Raw genomic sequence first — 18,429 nt, forward strand, 5'->3', positions numbered from 1 at the left:
GTTTTCTCTCCCAAGGAAACAGACAGGTGCACGTTCCTGTCTACTGTGAAAATTACACGAATAAATACAAAACAAAATGTAATATTTCATTTAGTGTTTATGACCCCCTGCTGGCCAAATTTTGTAATTACATTCTCGTATTCAATTGTATTTCCCTAGTATAGAGAAGAAAACTGTTAATTTGTTGTAAATGCATGTTTCATGATCTGAACATCAAATATTTATTGAGTCATAGTCAATGGCCATTATCTATCTAACTTCCCCAAACTGATTTCATAAAACATTTCAATACAGATAATTAGATTCCTTTCTGCTGTATTTAACAATGACTTACAGTAATAGACCATTGCATAGAATGTAGGAGCATATTTAAACATTTCATCATGACACACACAGTAGTGTTGACTGTTGGTGAATGCTCTCTCAGAGTAAGTTACGTGCATGGTCTACCCTTCAACAGCCTGTGAGCCTGGAACACAGTCCCTTAAATATTCATTACTGTCACCTGGTGTTAAAAGAAGCATCAAAGGAATCTAGGTCCTTTGAAAATACACTGTTTTTAGATGTTTTACATCACAGATGGATTCCTTTTTGTGTGTATAGTATTTCAGACTATTTCACAAAATAAGTAAAAGTCGTACTGGAACAATAAACATTAAAATGTAAGGCATGTTATTTTTAAAAGTCAGATTTGTCAGAGAATGTGAAGATAAATAGAATTGTTAAGAAGTTAAACTTTCTTGTGGATAGAGATATTTCAACTGTTTTTTTTTTTTTTTTTTAAATATTCAATTTGACCCCTTCATGGTAAAAGGGCAAACTGAGAAGAGAAAAAAAAAACAGCATGTCCCGGTCAACCCCCTCTGTTATAGCAGGGGTAGGCAACCTTGGCCCTTAGACTACTTTAGATTTTTTTGGTCTTTAATACATCTTTTTAAAAGGGGTAAAACAAACAAGCTACTTAAAATAATGCAACTCGATAAATCACGTCACTGGCAATGTAGCACTGTTAGAAAGCACACATGTAACATCTGCAACAAAACTAATATTGCAAACATTGTAAATCCAGTCAAGTTTATTATCAGAATAATAATTTAAGTAAAACAAAAACTATACATTTCTATTAAGCAATCAACAACAAATAAAATAAATTGAACAATGGTACCATAGGAAACACAAGCAAAATGCACAATAGTTTAATCTTCTGGCAAATCTCTTTTTTGATTAATAAATGGTTTCAAAAGAACCTAAATGTATTTATTTTTTTGAAGCTGACATAGCTTCTCAAACAAATTACATAAGCAATTGTGATTTCATTACAGTTTAAAAAAAAAAAAACTTAGGGCCAGGACAGTTGTAAATCAGTCTACAGATCCTCCTCGCTCGCTAGCATGTTCTCTATGGCAGCCCAGTCCAACTTGCTGAGGATACTGCCAGTGCTTTCAGACAGGCAGTCCAACCCATCCAGGTCACCCCTTCTCAACAGAGACCCATCTTCATCGAGCAGAGGATCCTGAACAGAACAAAGGAAAAGAAAGATGTGCTGTAAACTGAGCAGCTTTTCCACCCGATATCATTACACTGAAGTACTTTTAGATCCCCACACGACAGTCATTACCTCCGTCTTCCAAACACGAAGTAGCTGCAGCCACTTAAAATAAAGAGCTTCTGGTCAAGCACATGTTGAATGCATACAGAACTGCACAATACACAGCCTTAAATATATGACACAGTTTTCTACTGGCTTTAAAGCAAAACATGAACAGGCCGACTGGTTTCTCACTAGTAATAATATACATCTCATCCCCTTCAAGGGTTTCTCTCAATAAGAATGGGTTGAATGCTTGCTTTCTGACCAACGTGCGTCACTAACATACACGGCCGCCCCACTGTAAATTCAACATTAGAACCATCAGTATGATGAGAAAGTTTAAGTATACATGTCCAAATTAAAGTTTAGAGTCAGAGGGACCTCCATATAAAATCACCACAATGTAATACTCTCCATTACCAACTAAATAATGTTAATACTAAGTGTCATTTCAATTTACATACCGGTTTTCCAGATACAGTGTATGCAAAAATGTAAGTCTGACAAAAGATGGACAAATGTATAGACAGAGACATCCTGATATATCCCTAGAATCTAATTCTCTCAATAACAGGCTAAATAATGATAAAACGTTTCCTCAAGTTTATTTTAGATGTATGTAGAAATGTTGCATACATGCAACCACCTCCACTATATCCTCGGTGCTGGGGATTTCATCCCAAGGGGTATAATAACATTTAGAAATATGAAAAGCAGTCCAATAAATTCAATGACAAATGTTTTGACTAGAAGCCTTTCTGAATATCTGTGCAACATTGATTATGTATTTCTAAATGTAGAACTGCTGAGTGTTTAATAGTCTTTGATGTACAGCAGTGTCGGGTCTCGGACGGGTCTGCTCCACTCACCTGTACAGAGACGTCCATCTCCAGTAACCTTCTGATCTCAGCAGGTGGGCTCCAGGGACTGACAACGTCCCGCTCTGGCCAGGCCTCTGTCTCCACTCTAGTGCTGCGGGCCCTGGGGTATGGAGATGGTCTCCCTGGCCCTGCACTGCTCAGCATTCTACTTCCTGAAGAAGAGGAGGAGATTATCCATAACAATTCACCCCTACTTCTCATCTGTCCATTTTTCCTACAGTATATCATCAAATTTGCAAGATTAAAAAAAAAACACACACACACACACACACACACAAGATAAAACAACCAAAACACCATAAGCCAAAAGTGTGGAGCACAAATCCAATGAGGTTATGAGATTGTTTAATGCACTGGTGAGACGGCACTAGGAATACTGTCCAATTCTGGTCACCACAGCACCAACGGTACATTGTGGCTATGAGAAGAGCAAAGAAGTCCAAAGAAGACTAATCCCAGGATTTAAGGATTGACCGAGCTACAGAGAAAGGCTGAAAGAACTGAATCTACCTAGCCTGAAAGAAAGAAGAATCATGGGGGACATGATTGATGTCTTTAAAATCTTAAAAGGAGTTTGGGGGTTAACACAAACAATTACATTAAGCGCAGTACAGAAACGTGGACACAGTTGAAATTAAGTTCAGATAGACTTAGGACAGAGGGAAGGAGACACTTCTTCACACAGAAAGTAGTGAGTGTAAGGAAAGGGCTACCTAGTGATGTTGTTAGGGGTTGGGGTATCAGACCATCCCTGCCTGCTTACCCTGGCTGTGGGATGCAGATCCATTCCTCCTGGGATCCTGTCGGTCCTTCTCACTGGTCTGGGATTTGCTCTTCCAGGAGCTCAGGTCAGTCAGCATTCCCCTGCGTGTGATCTGAGACATCCGGTCACGAGGCAGAGCACTCGCTTGGGGGAACCACATTACAGACCCAGTGAATACAAGGTAGTGAAGTCATTTTAATAAACAAACATACATCATTACGCACCCGTCTCACCCAGTACAGTACATATAGTTGTACCCTGAGTGCTAACAAAAAGAGTGCAGGGTCTTACTCTAACCAATAGACTGGTACGCTTATTAAAAACAACAGTTTTATTCATTGCCAGTTGCGACAGTAAAAACAGTTGTATACAGGTTAAACCTTTCCTAGATCGATTGAAAGTGGGCTCCTAAATCAGGCTGCATCAGTTTTGAAGGCAACTGTCCTTTAAGACAGGTGGTCTAATCACACAGGCACAGGCTATACCTGTACAGAGGATTGCTTCTTACACATGCAGGCTTACCTGGTCTGTGCAGGCCCAGGCTGGTCCTTGCACTGCTGGCTCTCCCTGTAGCAGCAGATGGCTTTTTCTGTAACGCTCCTGTCCTAACAGAGCCTAACGAGGAAAGCAGCATTCACCTTTAATCTATTGACTCACTAACATATACAGAACTTAGAATTATTGTTTAAAATAAACCGCAGCTAGATATGGGTTTTCAAACTTTACTCTTTTTTTCTTATTGTATTTCATCTCATCTCTGGATTAGGGGTGCCATCTGCTCTTCAGGTTAGCTTCTGTTTCTGTAGTGGGCAATACTTAACATGTTTTCATGATTGTGTTCTTATTTTATTTATATATATATATATATATATATATATATATATATAGAAGAGAGAAAGAGAGAGAGAGAGAGAGAGAGAGACACACACACACACACACGCACGCTTTTTCAACAAAGAGCAGCCTCTTACCTGTATATTGTGAAGGTCGACCAGGAGAATAGGACAGGGATCGAGTTTGGCCCACATTAGATGGACTTCTTGCTGTGTGACCTGCTGACTGGCTTCGACTAACAGGTCTGCCCCTAGAACAGGAAGTGAAGACCCATGAGAACACTGGGATTAAGACCCATCTCAACCTGTGATGTGGGGGGGTTACACACAGACAGACCCTCCTGTTTATCAGTTTACATGGCAAAGGGCACAATCACTCCCTGTTTGAACCATGCTAGCTGCAGGCTATGGGACCCAAATGTCTGATACAGTAAATCAGGTTTGTACTACTATCCCATTAAAAGTTTAATCCCAAAATTAGACCCAGATTTAAAGGCTTGGACTTTGATGACACTAAAAGCCAGAAGCTACTTTTGCAGCACAAGAACATGTTTTGTAATTGTATAAGCTTAGTTAGTACTATTTACTGCACAAGTGCCCGGATAAATTAACTGTTCACTGGAAAAAAGCATTTTAGGAAAATATAGATTCATGCAATAAACAAAGCAAATGTAAGGAAACGGATTCCATTAACACATCATCGAAGATGAATAAAAATAAATCGATAATCCATTTTTATTTTCCTAAAACAGTTTTTCCTCGATTAAAGGTAATTGAATTGGGGCTACAAACTGCAGAATAGTGCTCTAGATTGAAGCAATTGAGTTTCAAATGAGCCTTGAAAAAGTGGAAACTTGGTTCAATTACTAGGGTTACCATTTCTAGAAGTTTCCTTTCTATACTGTAAATAAATTGTGTTTGTCATGGTGGAGATCATGGTAGTGCCATCTCCACAATATTACTGTGGTTCAGTCAATGGCCCAGTACTGTGCTGGGATCAAGCACAGAACAGGTGCACTTTACAATCATCTAATGTTTTTAAATTATATTGACTTGAGCACTAGATGTCGTGTAAGGTTACGATGTCTCTTTTACCCTCTTGCTGATCGTTGTCCTTGGCTCCGGACAGATTTGAGAGGTGTGTCTGCCAGGGCGCTGAGCTCCGCTGTTGGGAGGGGCACTGTGTCAGACAGCATCTCATTCATCAGATTCAGGGCCTCCATAGCTCGCTGGCTGTTGTGCTCCGACAGCACCATTCTGAGCAAATCAAAACAGTATGGGCTTAGTGAGATGGAAAATAAAGAGCAAGTAGCTTTAAACCTAATTTTCACTTTCAACTCTAACTGAAGTGAGCAATGAAACAACAATGTTACACTTTTTTATAACGGTACAACCCAGTTGAAGTTCTGATGGGCTGATTATTGCAAATTGGTTCTTGCTATGATTAGGTACCATACATAATGTTCAGGTTGGGTTGAGATATATCTTCAACTTCCATTCTAAGCCTTTCATTTAAGCCACAATGTTGGAAGCTGAAATGACATGCAAATACCGTATGCCTTCAAATATTAATATTACGATTATATGAACTGCTCAGGCTTTACATAAAAGGACAATCCTAAATTCAATTTATATTTGAAGTACTGTTTTAAAAATGACTTACTTCTTTTTTTCTTCTTTAATTTTGTTGTTAACTTTGATGTCTTTAGAAGTGAGATTTATCTGCGGCAGAAATAAAATAAATGCAAAGAAAAAACAAAGAGCTTAACAAGCTGCCACTTTAACAAGCAACTTGGTACGGGACTGAAATATCCCAGTTATCTTAACTAAGGTATTTCTTACATCCCCTGGGAAGAGAGTGTTGCAGGGGAACAGCTTAAAAGTTACACTCTGGTGTACCAGCTGAACTTGGAGAAGTCATGTTTGACAGTCCTTCTGAGGCCACAGGGCTGCTTTAAACTTTTTTTTATAAAAGTCACCAGAATGTGATGACTGAAACAGAAAATGATATACAAAGTGATTCTAAACTACAAGAAAAATACATTAAGATAACTGGTATTTTATATCCATATCAATTTGCTCTTTAAGTACACATGTGTTTTAAAGGCTAAGGCACGCAAGTGAGGGAAGCATATTGGCATAGGACACAATAATTCACACCTATGGGCACAATGTTTCTTTTTTTAAACAAATTTATGCTGCAATTCTAGATTGCGTACCGTTGCAGTGCCTTCTTTGAAGGGGCTGCGTTCCCTCTGTTTGCGATACTCAGCCAGTCTCTGCTGCTGTTTCCTCTTCATCCACTCCCTGATCTCCCACCTCTCTTTCTCTGTCCTCGTAGGCGCCTGGCCTGGCCCCCTTCCTCTGGCTTTGCCCGTGCTGTCCAGACACAGGAGTGTTAGCATGCAGTCTGCTTCCCTACCCGAATCTGGATCTCTAGTGCCTAAGCCAATGCAGATGCTACTGAAGTGTCACACCTGTTCTCAGCTGCCTTGACTGGAATGGAGGCTTTTATTAGGGTATATGCAACAATTCAAACCCATAACTTACAACGCACTACCATGGATTAAATAGTGATCTATTCATGTCACTTAAACAGTTCCCTCTTTTATTACCTATTAATGTCTTTAAAAGGCAGTTCTGTTTCTATATCATTTTTAAATATTTCTGTTACCTGGGAAGTCGTCTGGCTTGCATTTCTGACAGACCCAGCTCTGTGGCCGAGATTCCTCCATCTTTCACAAGGTCACCAAGGATGTCAGCAATATCACTCAGTCCAGTGAGGTCCAGAACATCCTCTGTCGACCTAATTACAAAAAATGTAATTAAATCAAAGGCATGTGTGAAGACTTCTAACAGGAAGCAGATTGATGATTGGTGAGTCAACCATATCAAATACAATCAAAATCAAATCCAACAGTATAATCTGTAGGTAAGTTTAATTTATGCAAGAGTGGGTAAGACTACATCCTTGTGTTGGATCAACAGTTTTACCAAAATTTAAAGTATATACCCTGGATTAATGGTTGGTGATAAGTAGGGACAGTGCTTTCCATCTGCATTTCAGAAAGTGTATGTACATGAATTCAAAATAAATAAATAAATTACTTACACATGAGCCTCTCTTGGCATTATGTCAAAGTCTGTAAAATAAAACAGGAAAAGTAAATCACCACGTGCTTTAAACAAACCCATTAGCTAAAACTCACATAGGAAAAAAAGAGTAAGAAACAGGCTCAGATGTGCTAGAGTTGATGAAACAGGTATAAGAGACCCTCCTGTTTGTTTAGCAAGACTCTAAAGCCAACAAACATACAGTCACCTGGAAGCTGCTACATGATGCTCTTTAGAATTAATTATCTGACACCGCACAAGTGTGACTGTACAACAGAAACTGACACTATGGAGAGAGTAACACTAGATCACTATATAAATTTACCCGGTGTGTTATGTGAGACAGGTACTTCAGGCACAGCTAGAAATACAAAACAATTTTAACAAAGAAATGTTAATACATTTTTAACTAGCACAAGAACAGAACAGATTAACAGCGTTAATGAAATATTACCAGACATTTGTCTCACTAGCCTAAGGGTTTTCTTTATTTTCACTCTGAAATACTTTATTGAAAGGAGAATCCATTTCCAATTATTTTGGTGCAATGGAAAAAATGAAAATTTCCAGTGTGTGTTTTAATATTTTTTTGAAGAGTGGGCCAGGAGTTATATTCATAATTTCTACTGTTTTTATTCCTCCTCCTGTAAATCTTTAACATTTAAACAAACTGCCAATTTGTTTGGCATGAGGAAGTGCAGAAGGCACTATCAGTAGAATCCTTCTTTAAAATTTGTATAGCACATTTTTAACAGTTCATCTTATCTACTGTATCTAATTAATTTTTTAAAGGGGGTGGGGGGGTAAATACACGGCCCTGGTTGTAGTGTCTTTGTAAGAGAAGAGAATGTACCAGCAGAGGAAGCATTAAGACCAGCTATGCTGCTGGCAGTGGAAGGTGCAAAGAGGAGAGAGCTCCCCAGCAGGACAGGAGGAGAAGCAGCAGCAGAAGGAGGAACCATCTCGGATAAAAGATCTTCCTCATCATCTTCCATGAGATCCTCTAGTCTGGCTGCATGGCTCAGATAGAGTGCTGCTCCAAGGAAAGCATTAGGGAAGGAAAACAGGACAGGTAAGGATGTTGCCACAGAGGTTTACAGGAAAAGTACTGATTTATCTCTCACATTGTATAGAAAAGACCCCCTTAATTGTATGATAATTTACATTTTCGTACACACTAGTTACAAAACGTTGTGCAGTCAGTATAGTCTGATTAGTGCAAAATCTGCAACCGTGTACTGTATTACTTCAATATCCTGAGCTTTTTAACAGGACTGGGCATAAATTGATCAATGCCATTCGCTAGATAGCCATCTGTATAGCAACAACTTCAGACCAGCCAGAGCACACACTCTCAACCATGTAGTTACATTGCCAATCAGTATTTAAAGCCCTGTGGTTACTGTATGCCTATTACTGACCTGCTTGGTTATCATTGCCTGTAGTGTAAGAATCCTCCATGTGCGAGTGTGTATGTAACATACCTTCTTCTGTAACTGCAACTCCTCTTGTGGTGTAACGCTCTGGTTCCAGTTCTGGGTCAATGACAGCGCCAAGGTTTTCAATGGTGTTCACCAGCTAGTAGCAGAATATACAAACCTATTACAGAGTGCTCAGCACAGACAGGAACATCACAAAGATCTAAGAAAACATGCAAGTAAGAATTCAATTCAGTTTCCACCAACTACCTATTTATGAGACGCCACTTTAAAAAGTAAGCATTACACATCCCCATGTGTTGATACAACTGTTTAAATAATGTACCTGTCATTTTTTTTTAGCTTTGGTGAATGATGCTCCCACCGTCGCTTGCTTTAAATCAACCCTCAAGACCCACCTGTTCTCTCTTGCTTTCCATGCTCGTTAAGCCTGATATCTGCTATTATTAGCTGCTGTGTTGCTGCTACTATTTCATGTATTGTGCTACTATCATGTATTATGCACTGTTTTTTTGTTTATAAACTGTATAGCATGTATTATGCATTTCTCTGTATTTGAAGTATTATGGATTTTCTTATTTACTGCATCTTGTAAAGCGCTTTGTGATGGTGGTCCACTATGAAAGGCGCTATATAAAATAAAAATTGATTGATTGATTGATTGAATGAAAATCTTCTTGATTTGTAACAAAGAAAACAATTATCTTAAAACCAGGGAGGTAGAGGTATTTGGAAAATAAAAAATAAAAAGTTAAAGCCCTACACATAAGTGTAAGGCAAATAAGTCATTGCTGCCATTTGATTTCTCACCTAGACGCTCAGAATTGCATTTTGTCACATTAAACACTGCATATCTTTACAACCTACCAGTCTGGTGTTAGCAAACTCAAGTTCCATATTTTCTGCAATGTTCTGCAAAGCAGTTAGTTGGACATCCATCTCTGAAAGTTTGGCTGTAAACTTGTGTTTGGCTGAGGAGCGATTTCCAGGCAGGCTGGGTGATTGGACAGAGTAATCGTTGTCCAGTAGCAGCCTCTGGGTGACTTCATCTCCAACAGGCTTTGGTTCTCTAATCTCTGCCGGAGATAAAGGCTGCTTCTCTGGAGTCTCTAGGAAAGCAGAAACAAAAAGATGCATTTATGTATCAGCATTTTGTCAACACAGTTCATCTGCAGTTTAGAACCTGTACAAAAGGCAACAAAGCGTAATTATTCATTTACTCGCTTAATGATTGCTGTAAAGTGTGGAAGATTCACTTTATATTAACAAGCCGTGCATAACCTAATTATTATTAGATTGACAGAGATGCAAACAATAAACTAATTAGCTGCTCTCATTGTGAACCAGACAGTGAAGTCTCGAGATTTGGAAAACATCTCCTTTGTTTTTATCAGACAAAACATTTTAATCTTTTATTCAGCCTTCAGCTGCTACGGAAACAGCCACACCATGTCAGAATTAGATTTTGAGCAATTCAGATGATTTCTATTGCTTTCTGCTTCTTGTTTTAAAATACTAATAAATATCCCTTTTTAAAATCAGCATGTATTCCAAAACCAGCAACAGCAATATTATCTAATGTTCAAGTTACCGTGATGAATGGCAGGTGTATAAGCAGTCTCACGCTCTCTCTGGAAGGAATCAGGATGAACAGCATTAGTTACTGAGGCTGCCATGTGATGGAGCTCAGCATTTGACAGCAGTTTAGCCCTGCTCTCAGGAGTGGATACAGAAGCAACTTCAGATGAAGGCAGATCTTTCAGAAGGTCCCCAGCATCAATATCAATCACATTGATGAAACACCGACCTGATATATCCTGTATCATGTAGGAAAGGAAAGAAAAAAAAATAAACATTTTGGTCAGCAAGGGAATCAAACCATCCAAGTGAAAGACAGTCAGCTCAAAAAGAGCTTATCTGTCTGCAAATTTGAATTCTTTGAAACATACAGCTATCTCTATAGCATTTGTTATTACAAAAGAACACTGGGCCTGAATACCATTTGACTATTTGCAATGTTTTAACTGAAGCTATTTAAAAGAATGTTTTGTTGTTGGTTGATTTGCACACATTTTTCCGCCATGTGATGCACAATCAGATTCAAACTGTGCACAGCAAATATCACTTATAGGAGCCCCAAAACAAAATGAGGCAAACCAACCAAGCCTTCTGTAACTGGGCAGGTCTTTATTTCCTTTGCAAAATGATCTTGTATTTTGAAGATATTGAATTCCATTATTTAAAACCAATCGCAAAGACATATTTGAGATAAAACAGAAAAAGACGATTTCTTCAGACAATACTTCAACCCACCTGCTCAATGGCAGGATCTGAAGAGCTTGTGGGTAGGGGTTCTTGTGAGGATTCCTTTGGAAATCTGAGATTTAGGAAAACATCTGGAGGCAAAAGTGGAGGGATTCTTGACGGTATTTGACGAGATGCTAAAAAATTAAAACATGTTTAGTTAACATGCTTTCATAGCTTCCTATGCATGGAAATGAAATGTGCAGGCTGTGCTGTTTCAACACAATTGCAGAAATGATTTTCTGCTAAACATTTGGATATACCCCCTCCCTCCTCTTACTGTCCATTACTTTTTAAACACCTGTATGAATTTCATATTTCCCTTCAACTACAGGGGTTCTTGCAGCTGCAGCTATTTTAAGGGGAAATCACTTGAAGACTTTGGGTTTACAGACAATACATAATCAAGATGTCAGTGCCGCTTTACGGCCAGTAAAGGGGAAGCACCCTTATAAAAGTTTCCAATAGTAAAGGCATAGCAAAGTGTAATAAAGCATAGTGAAAGCATGATAAAGCATAGGCAAGCATTGAAAGGAACAGGGAGGTATGCTAAAGCATATTGATAAACATGGCTAGCCAGGGTAAACAATGGTAAATGCACAGTATAACCATGGGAAAAGCATGGGAAAACTGTAAAAAGAGAAGCTTAGCAGGTCACACCTGAACCCAGTGCAGTGATAAGGGGCCTATTCTCAGTGTCAGTGACAGGCACTGGTGCTGCAGTTTCAACATCTCTGTATGGTAGCACAGCTTTAGAAAAGGGAGCAGATTACATTTAAAAACACAATTATTTTATAGCCCACCAGTCAGCAGGCAAAAAGATTGAAGATCAGTGTGAGATAAGAAGAAATACAGACTCCATGAAATTGATGCCCTTTTTTTTGTGATGCTTTTGTATTAATCTTTGATTCTTAAATAGTAAATCTCCATCACAGTACCTATCACAGATTACTTGCATTGTAATTTCATGTACGCTACGAGACAAAATCCACAATTGGTAGAAACAGGTCAACAAATGTAAATCTTTAAATCACAGAAACCAAAGTGTAACGTGTAAGTGCCAATTTTCAGTAACTATACTACAATTACTGCCAACAACTATACAAACTATACAAAAGATCGATGGCACTATTTTAATTAACAAATTGAAAGGCAAATCAAAATAGTAAAATATGAAATCAACCAAATCATATTCTGCAAATATACATACAACTGAACTCAATTTTCCATTGAAAAGCAAAAGCCAAAAAAGACAGATGATAACCAAGACAAGTACTGTCCAAGATGACTTGACAAGTTATGTTCCAATTTTGTATGAATTCAAAACACCTGAATAAAGCGCTCTCAATTCTACATAATTCAGATTATTATGGGATGGGGAGTTTACAGCATATTCTGTACTATGAAAAGTTAGGTTATACATTTTTACACGTACCATAGAAGCAGTGATGCAAGATACAATTATTTATATAAAAAGCACCAATATTTTACTCGTCTCCTGAGAAAGACAGAAAAGTCAAATGAAGGCCAGTTAAACTTACAAACTGGAGGGCAAGTCTGCAAAACTTGAATGTCTGCAGATGTTCTGCTGTCAGTACACAATGGAGGAGAAGGAGCTGAAGACAGAAATAGCAATCGCATCAGAAGTAGATTAATCAAGATTAATCAAGAGAACCAAAAATGTTAGATATTTCACAAACAGAAAAAAAAAAAAAAATCAGCATTTATGATTTTTTGAGAAAAAGCTAAATATACTAAAAGTAGTAAAGTCCTGTATATACTATAGTATTTTCTCTATAATGTCATACCAGATATATTATTTCCCCATTTTGGTTGACTATGAGTTTCTTTGAATATGCTGTACAATTGTTTTCCCATGTCAGGACGAGCAAGAGGGTTCTAGTATGTGTCCAACGAGTGAGAGATTAAAAAAGAGTTGTTCCTGTTCTAAATGTGGAAAATCCTCTCACAGCTGAGCACCGATTGGAAAGATTACTCCAGTCACTTGCATAACTTAGCAAACTCTGTCAAGAGAGGTATCTCTTTTGTCACTGTATACGACTATGTCAACATAATATTGTCACGGAAGAGCTACACTATACTAAATGTAAAAGTGATCTAATTCTGAGCTCAGAAGGATGTGTTTTGCTGTAGTATGATTAAATGCAGTGTTGTCGTACCAGGTTCAGTATTAGTGCTGGCGTCCTGTATATCTGCAGGTTTCTTCTTTGTTGAAGCTAAGCAATGCAATTCAGCAGAGGTGGGGATAGGTCCTGCAATCAATGCCTGATCAGCCAACACCGAATCAAAAGAACCTAAAAACAACCGGAAATCAGAACTAAGCACTTTGATATTGTCTCTACAGACACATGCAAGTAATGCATAAAGTAGCAGTGCTGTAAAACAGAGAGACATGTAACAGGTTTAAAAATATCTTTATAGCACTGGTACTCACCAGGCGGAATGACAAATCCCTCTCCCAGCTGGGATCTTGATGGTTCTGTGACTTCTTTCTAAAAATACATTTAAAAGAACGTGTTTAAGAAAAACTTTCTTTATGCCTTTGGTTTGAATTTAGAGCTGGCTCTAATGGAATGAGAGACACCTGCCTGTAGTTAAGCAGGCAGGTATAAATAAGCAGGTTGAATGTGTGAAGGCTGTCTGTGTGAAGCCTGGGTAACACCTGTGTGTTTAGACCTGACAAAGAGAAGGCAATGTGTACTGCGTGTAACTGTTTTTGTAACAAGTGTTTTGGTGACCGGTAAACGGCTTAGCCGTATGGATTACAGTTAAGGACTGGGGAAAAGTTTAGTTAGTGCTCCAACTTGGAGTTAGGCTTTTGTCTTGTTCCAGTGTTTTGTGTATTTGTATGTGTTAATAAAAGTGTGTGAAGGCAGTTCTTGTGTCTGGGTCTAATGCTTAAGGGCACAAACGAGCGTGGCAGGGATGCTACACCACAATACACACACACACACACACACACACCCACACACACATATCACTTTAATATAATTTTAATGGAAACATGTTAATTGTCTCATATATCATGTTGGTGCAACTTACCTCCTTCGGAAGAATAATTGAGTTCTCTGGTCTGAATGTGACAGTTGCCTTTTTCCCCTCCTGCCTCTTCTCAATTCGTCTTTTTTGCCTTTTTGAAAAAAAAAATTGACTGTTTCCGATATTCAAAACATGAGCTACAGCACATTTTAATTTGTGCTGTTCTATACAACTGCATAGACATGTTTTAGAGCACAACACTGTAGAGCAAACTGCTCTTAATGTCAATATTTCAAGGCAGGGAATAATAGGCAGTCCAGGGCACAGCATGAAGTTTCAAAATGGGATCTCACCTTTTTAGTGAATCCTGGACAGTTTTTCTTTCAAATGGCTCGATGTCCGCCTTCAGAAGCTGCAGGTGTCTGAGTGGTGCTTCTTCAAAACCATGCTTCAGTCTGCTCTGCTCAAAAGCAAGGAGCTCCTGAACCGGGATGAGTTTTGGAGGTCGGAAAGGAAGCGTTTGTGGAAGAACCTTGTGGTTGCAATACAAAAGGAAAACATTTTCTATATTTCTAACCAATTGATGCCACATTCTATGCTTTATAATGATGTCACAGTAATGTAGTGGGAAGTACTTCAACTGTCTTTGAATCTTTGGCTTCTCTTTGCCAGAAAAGTTGATAAAAATAAAAAGAACTTTGGCATTGGTGATAATTTATTTTCCAACTGCACAGTGGTATTTAAAAATAAATTTAAAAAATGACATTAATGTGAAAACATATGCTACCTATTTGCTTACTAACTGCAGTAGTAAGGTCTGGGGCTACATGCAGCCTTGAGTAATTTTGCACTGGAGACTTTGTCTCCAGTGCAAAATTCTTTTGGTCATTATTTTTTTAAAGCATTGCATATAAATATCCAAAAACAAAATTGTTCTCCCTCATATCACATTTATATTAAACCATTTAAAATATTTCAGATTATATATTTTTTTAATAATAAAAATAATGTAAGAAATGTATTTAGTTACTGATGACTTGTGTTAAACCAGTTATAAAACAGAATGAAGAGCCGCTAAAAGAAGTTAAAGACAAAAACACTCCTATACTGGACAATTTACAGTTTTGAAGAACAGCCTAAAATACTCAAGCTACCTTGCTAATAGGCGGGTGGTTAGCCTGAAGCATCTGTAGGCTGGGACAGTGCACTGGAGCTGCACAGCCTGTGGGTAAAGGTCTTCCAGGTGCTGTCTGTGAAGCTGTCTGGAGCGGCGGAATCATACAGGCACTGGAGAGCTGATACACAGCAGGCTGCAAACGCAGTAGAGGCAGTCCAAGACAAGGAAAAGTGTGCAGAGGAGGAGGCGGCACAAGGGGTTGAGCTCCTGTCCCTCTCCTCTTAGGACTACCACTAGGGACCCAGTGCTGAGCTTCAGGTGCAGGATTCCCTTCGTACTGCTCCAGGTTTAGGTGTCGAGGAGGCCCTTTAGCAACCTTCTCCGCCCACCTGGCCTTTTCTTCCTCTGCTCTTCTCAAGGCTTCAGGGTCATACTGACTAAGGTTTAGGTGGGATGGTGGCCCAGAGCGCTTCCAGTGTGGATGAATTCTGGGATTGTTCTCTGGCTGGGATGATAATGATGACGGGGCCCAGGCCTCTCGAGGCTGTGGAAGGAACTGAGCGGAGCCCCGTGGCAAAGGGTTGAAAGGCTTCACGGACGGAGCGGCTAGTTTGAACTGATCTGGGGGCTGGAGCTTAAGCAGCTGCAGGCCTTTTGCCCTACCCGATGTCTTTTCCAGTGGAATGAGAGTGGGAGTTTGATGGGAGTCAGATGGCGGCACCAGCAGCTGAACCCTGTGTTTGTTGGGGGAGGTCGTAAGCAATCCATGAGATGCTGGGATCAAACCTTCACTCTCCGGTTGACTTTGCGGGGGGTCAAGATGCAAGATCAGTGGTGGAGGATTCTAAAAAAAAAATCAACACACACATGTATGTTACAAGAAAGAATCATGGGAAGTGAAAAGTTTTTTTTTTTTTTTTTTTTTTAAAGGAGAAAACTAAGTCAAAAGGCAGTCTCCCATCATATTTCTACTACCACAATACAACAACGCCACTGTAACATTACCTGTGCAATATTTTCCTTATTGCTCTGATCATCTGCATTCAAATTCTTGGAGCTGCCAGTGTGTTTCTCTAGGGAGGACTGCTGTTGGTTACACAGAACTGGTTCTCTGTGCTGCACCCCTGTTGATTGCCTTGGCCTTTCATTGATACGATTTAAAGGCTGATTCCCATTCATCTGATTGGACTGCGCCTCCTGCAGATTTTGCTGTACGTTTGGAAGATTCATAAATGATGAACCAACCACTTGCATGAGGCTCATGAAATTGATCTGCTGTAGCTGCAAGTGCAAAAATAAACGGGTTAAAAAAAAATAGTATAAAAAATGTGGCTTGTCATGTTGGGGACTCATGAACAGTAAATTGTCTCACAATTGATAATTTATTGTATAACAGTGTAATTTAACAGTAATATCACGTTTTTGGAATGCTGTACCAATATCTGGAGAAAAAAAAAAACACACCACCACCCAGGTATCCTATTACAGTATTATACAATCACTCACCTGCACCAGCCTGAACATCTCATCCTGTAACATTTGCCTGACAGCTTCAGAATTAGCAAGTGGCTGTGTATTGGGGTCTCTTCTCTGAGGCTCCCCAGTTTCAATGGGAACAGTGGTGGCTGAAAGGCCTGGCGTTGGATCTGGAGTATGGAATTGGACACAAAAAGCTGGGCAAGGATCTCCACCTGTTACAGGGCTGAAAATAAGAGATTTCAACAAATGTACCAAAAACAAACCAAGTTTAATGAAGTCTTCTTGTGATCCACCATTTTATTAATGTGGTTCAAACGAAACAAACAAAAAGAAACACATTTCCTCTCATTTTGTTTTAACATCGTATCATCATGTTTAGAGCTGCTTTGTGAAATGAGTTTGGTAGGAGTCAGACAGATGGGCAGGAATTTACATGACAAAGAGAAGCTAATGCACACCACCTATGGAGAAGGTGTGGCAGCCTGAGGCCAACTTGCTTGTAATTCTGGTTGAGGAAAGCAGCACAGCACAGCAGTGTGGGGTTTTCAATACTGAGCTAATTCTTCACCTGCTCATCTCTGCTGCTGTCCACAATGCCCTTACAAAACTACTACGAGGAGTCCCACATATACTCATGACATTCATACTCACCTTGATGTCTCTGCAGCCGCCATGTCAGCAGACACAGAGTTTGGTAAACCTGATTTCGCGTTTGTCCCTTCAGCCCTATAATATAATAAAGAAACAAATTCAATGCTTCTAAATATTTGTTCCCTGTTTTGGAATATCAAAAATGATATGAACTTGAAACCTTGTTTTGTGCTTTAAAAGTGGATTTGGTCACTCTCTCCCACAGACCATTACAGCAACAAGTCTGTAACAGCACAGTCATCAACAGTGACTGTTTACATTCTCACCATGGCAACCGCTCCCAGCTCTACTGTTTGAGTAAGCTATCCTGCAAACACCTCACAAGCATTTTACACAAAGTCCATTTTTACTCACTGTGGCAAAGCTACCATCTGTTCCAACTCTTGCTCCCTTGCAGGAAAAGTTCTTGGACACTCCAAATCCGAAAGTGTCAATCTCTGTGACTAAAATAAAATCCAATAATGTATGTAAATGATTGATTAATTACACCACTATACTTCTTAAAATGCCAAAAGTGCTGACACACTTTTTTTATTTTAATTTTTTTTATTAGATTTAAAGCACACAGATTCAATTAAAAAGTACTAAAAGAGACATTATTAAATTTTGCGTACACTGTACAATAACATAACTTGTTTTCTTTTCTTGTCAATTTCATTTAAGTACAGTAGATGCTGCTTATTAGCAACCTCTCAGTTCCCAGCAAAAAGTTGTTATTAACCGAACGTTGTTATTAAGCGAAAAGCCACATTTTCATGTGTATGTACAGTACTGTGCAAAAGTTTTCGGCAGGTGTGAAAAAATGCTGTAAAGTAAGAATGCTTTCAAAAATAGACATGTTAATAGATTATATTTATCAATTAACAAAATGCAAAGTGAGTGAACAGAAGAAAATTCTACATCAAATCAATATTTGGTGTGACCACCCTTTGCCTTCAAAACAGCATCAATTCTTCTAGGTACACTTGCACACAGTTTTTGAAGGAACTCGGCAGGTAGGTTGGCCCAAACATCTTGGAGAACTAACCACAGTTCTTCTGTGGATTTAGGCAGCCTCAGTTGCTTCTCTCTCTTCATGTAATCCCAGACAGACTTGATGATGTTGAGATCAGGGCTCTGTGGGGGTCATACCATCACGTCCAGGACTCCTTGTTCTTCTTTACGCTGAAGATAGTTCTTAATGACTTTCGCTGTATGTTTGAGGTCGTTGTCATGCTGCAGAATAAATTTGGGGCCAATCAGATGCCTCCCTGATGG

At 39.0% G+C, this 18,429-nt stretch overlaps 1 protein-coding gene across 5 annotated transcripts in view; it reads right to left on the reverse strand.

The window, feature by feature from the left end:
- Positions 1–1,057: 1,057 nt before the first annotated feature.
- cplane1 (ciliogenesis and planar polarity effector 1) overlaps positions 1,058–18,429 on the reverse strand; it is a 39,800-nt gene continuing 22,428 nt past the window's right edge. Inside the window, exons 30-56 of one of the 5 annotated variants that reach the window (XM_059024895.1) lie at positions 17,527–17,615; positions 17,173–17,247; positions 16,549–16,744; positions 16,048–16,323; positions 15,080–15,886; positions 14,279–14,457; positions 13,989–14,076; positions 13,381–13,438; positions 13,106–13,240; positions 12,467–12,541; positions 11,586–11,675; positions 10,935–11,062; positions 10,213–10,438; positions 9,489–9,730; positions 8,667–8,760; positions 8,036–8,215; positions 7,508–7,543; positions 7,181–7,211; positions 6,743–6,874; positions 6,288–6,447; positions 5,732–5,790; positions 5,164–5,325; positions 4,207–4,319; positions 3,758–3,850; positions 3,236–3,379; positions 2,461–2,624; positions 1,058–1,513 (exon numbers count right to left, since the gene is read on the reverse strand). In XM_059024895.1, coding sequence (XP_058880878.1) covers positions 1,367–1,513; positions 2,461–2,624; positions 3,236–3,379; positions 3,758–3,850; positions 4,207–4,319; positions 5,164–5,325; positions 5,732–5,790; positions 6,288–6,447; positions 6,743–6,874; positions 7,181–7,211; positions 7,508–7,543; positions 8,036–8,215; positions 8,667–8,760; positions 9,489–9,730; positions 10,213–10,438; positions 10,935–11,062; positions 11,586–11,675; positions 12,467–12,541; positions 13,106–13,240; positions 13,381–13,438; positions 13,989–14,076; positions 14,279–14,457; positions 15,080–15,886; positions 16,048–16,323; positions 16,549–16,744; positions 17,173–17,247; positions 17,527–17,615 — 4,179 coding nt within the window. In that variant the 3' untranslated portion in view covers positions 1,058–1,366. The remainder of the gene's footprint in view (positions 1,514–2,460; positions 2,625–3,235; positions 3,380–3,757; positions 3,851–4,206; positions 4,320–5,163; positions 5,326–5,731; positions 5,791–6,287; positions 6,448–6,742; positions 6,875–7,180; positions 7,212–7,507; positions 7,544–8,035; positions 8,216–8,666; positions 8,761–9,488; positions 9,731–10,212; positions 10,439–10,934; positions 11,063–11,585; positions 11,676–12,466; positions 12,542–13,105; positions 13,241–13,380; positions 13,439–13,988; positions 14,077–14,278; positions 14,458–15,079; positions 15,887–16,047; positions 16,324–16,548; positions 16,745–17,172; positions 17,248–17,526; positions 17,616–18,429) is intronic. The other 4 variants (XM_059024902.1, XM_059024891.1, XM_059024906.1 and 1 more) reach the window with 4 other exon arrangements.

The sequence above is a fragment of the Acipenser ruthenus genome, chromosome 1 (genome assembly GCF_902713425.1).
Source record: "Acipenser ruthenus chromosome 1, fAciRut3.2 maternal haplotype, whole genome shotgun sequence".
NCBI lineage: Eukaryota > Metazoa > Chordata > Actinopteri > Acipenseriformes > Acipenseridae > Acipenser > Acipenser ruthenus.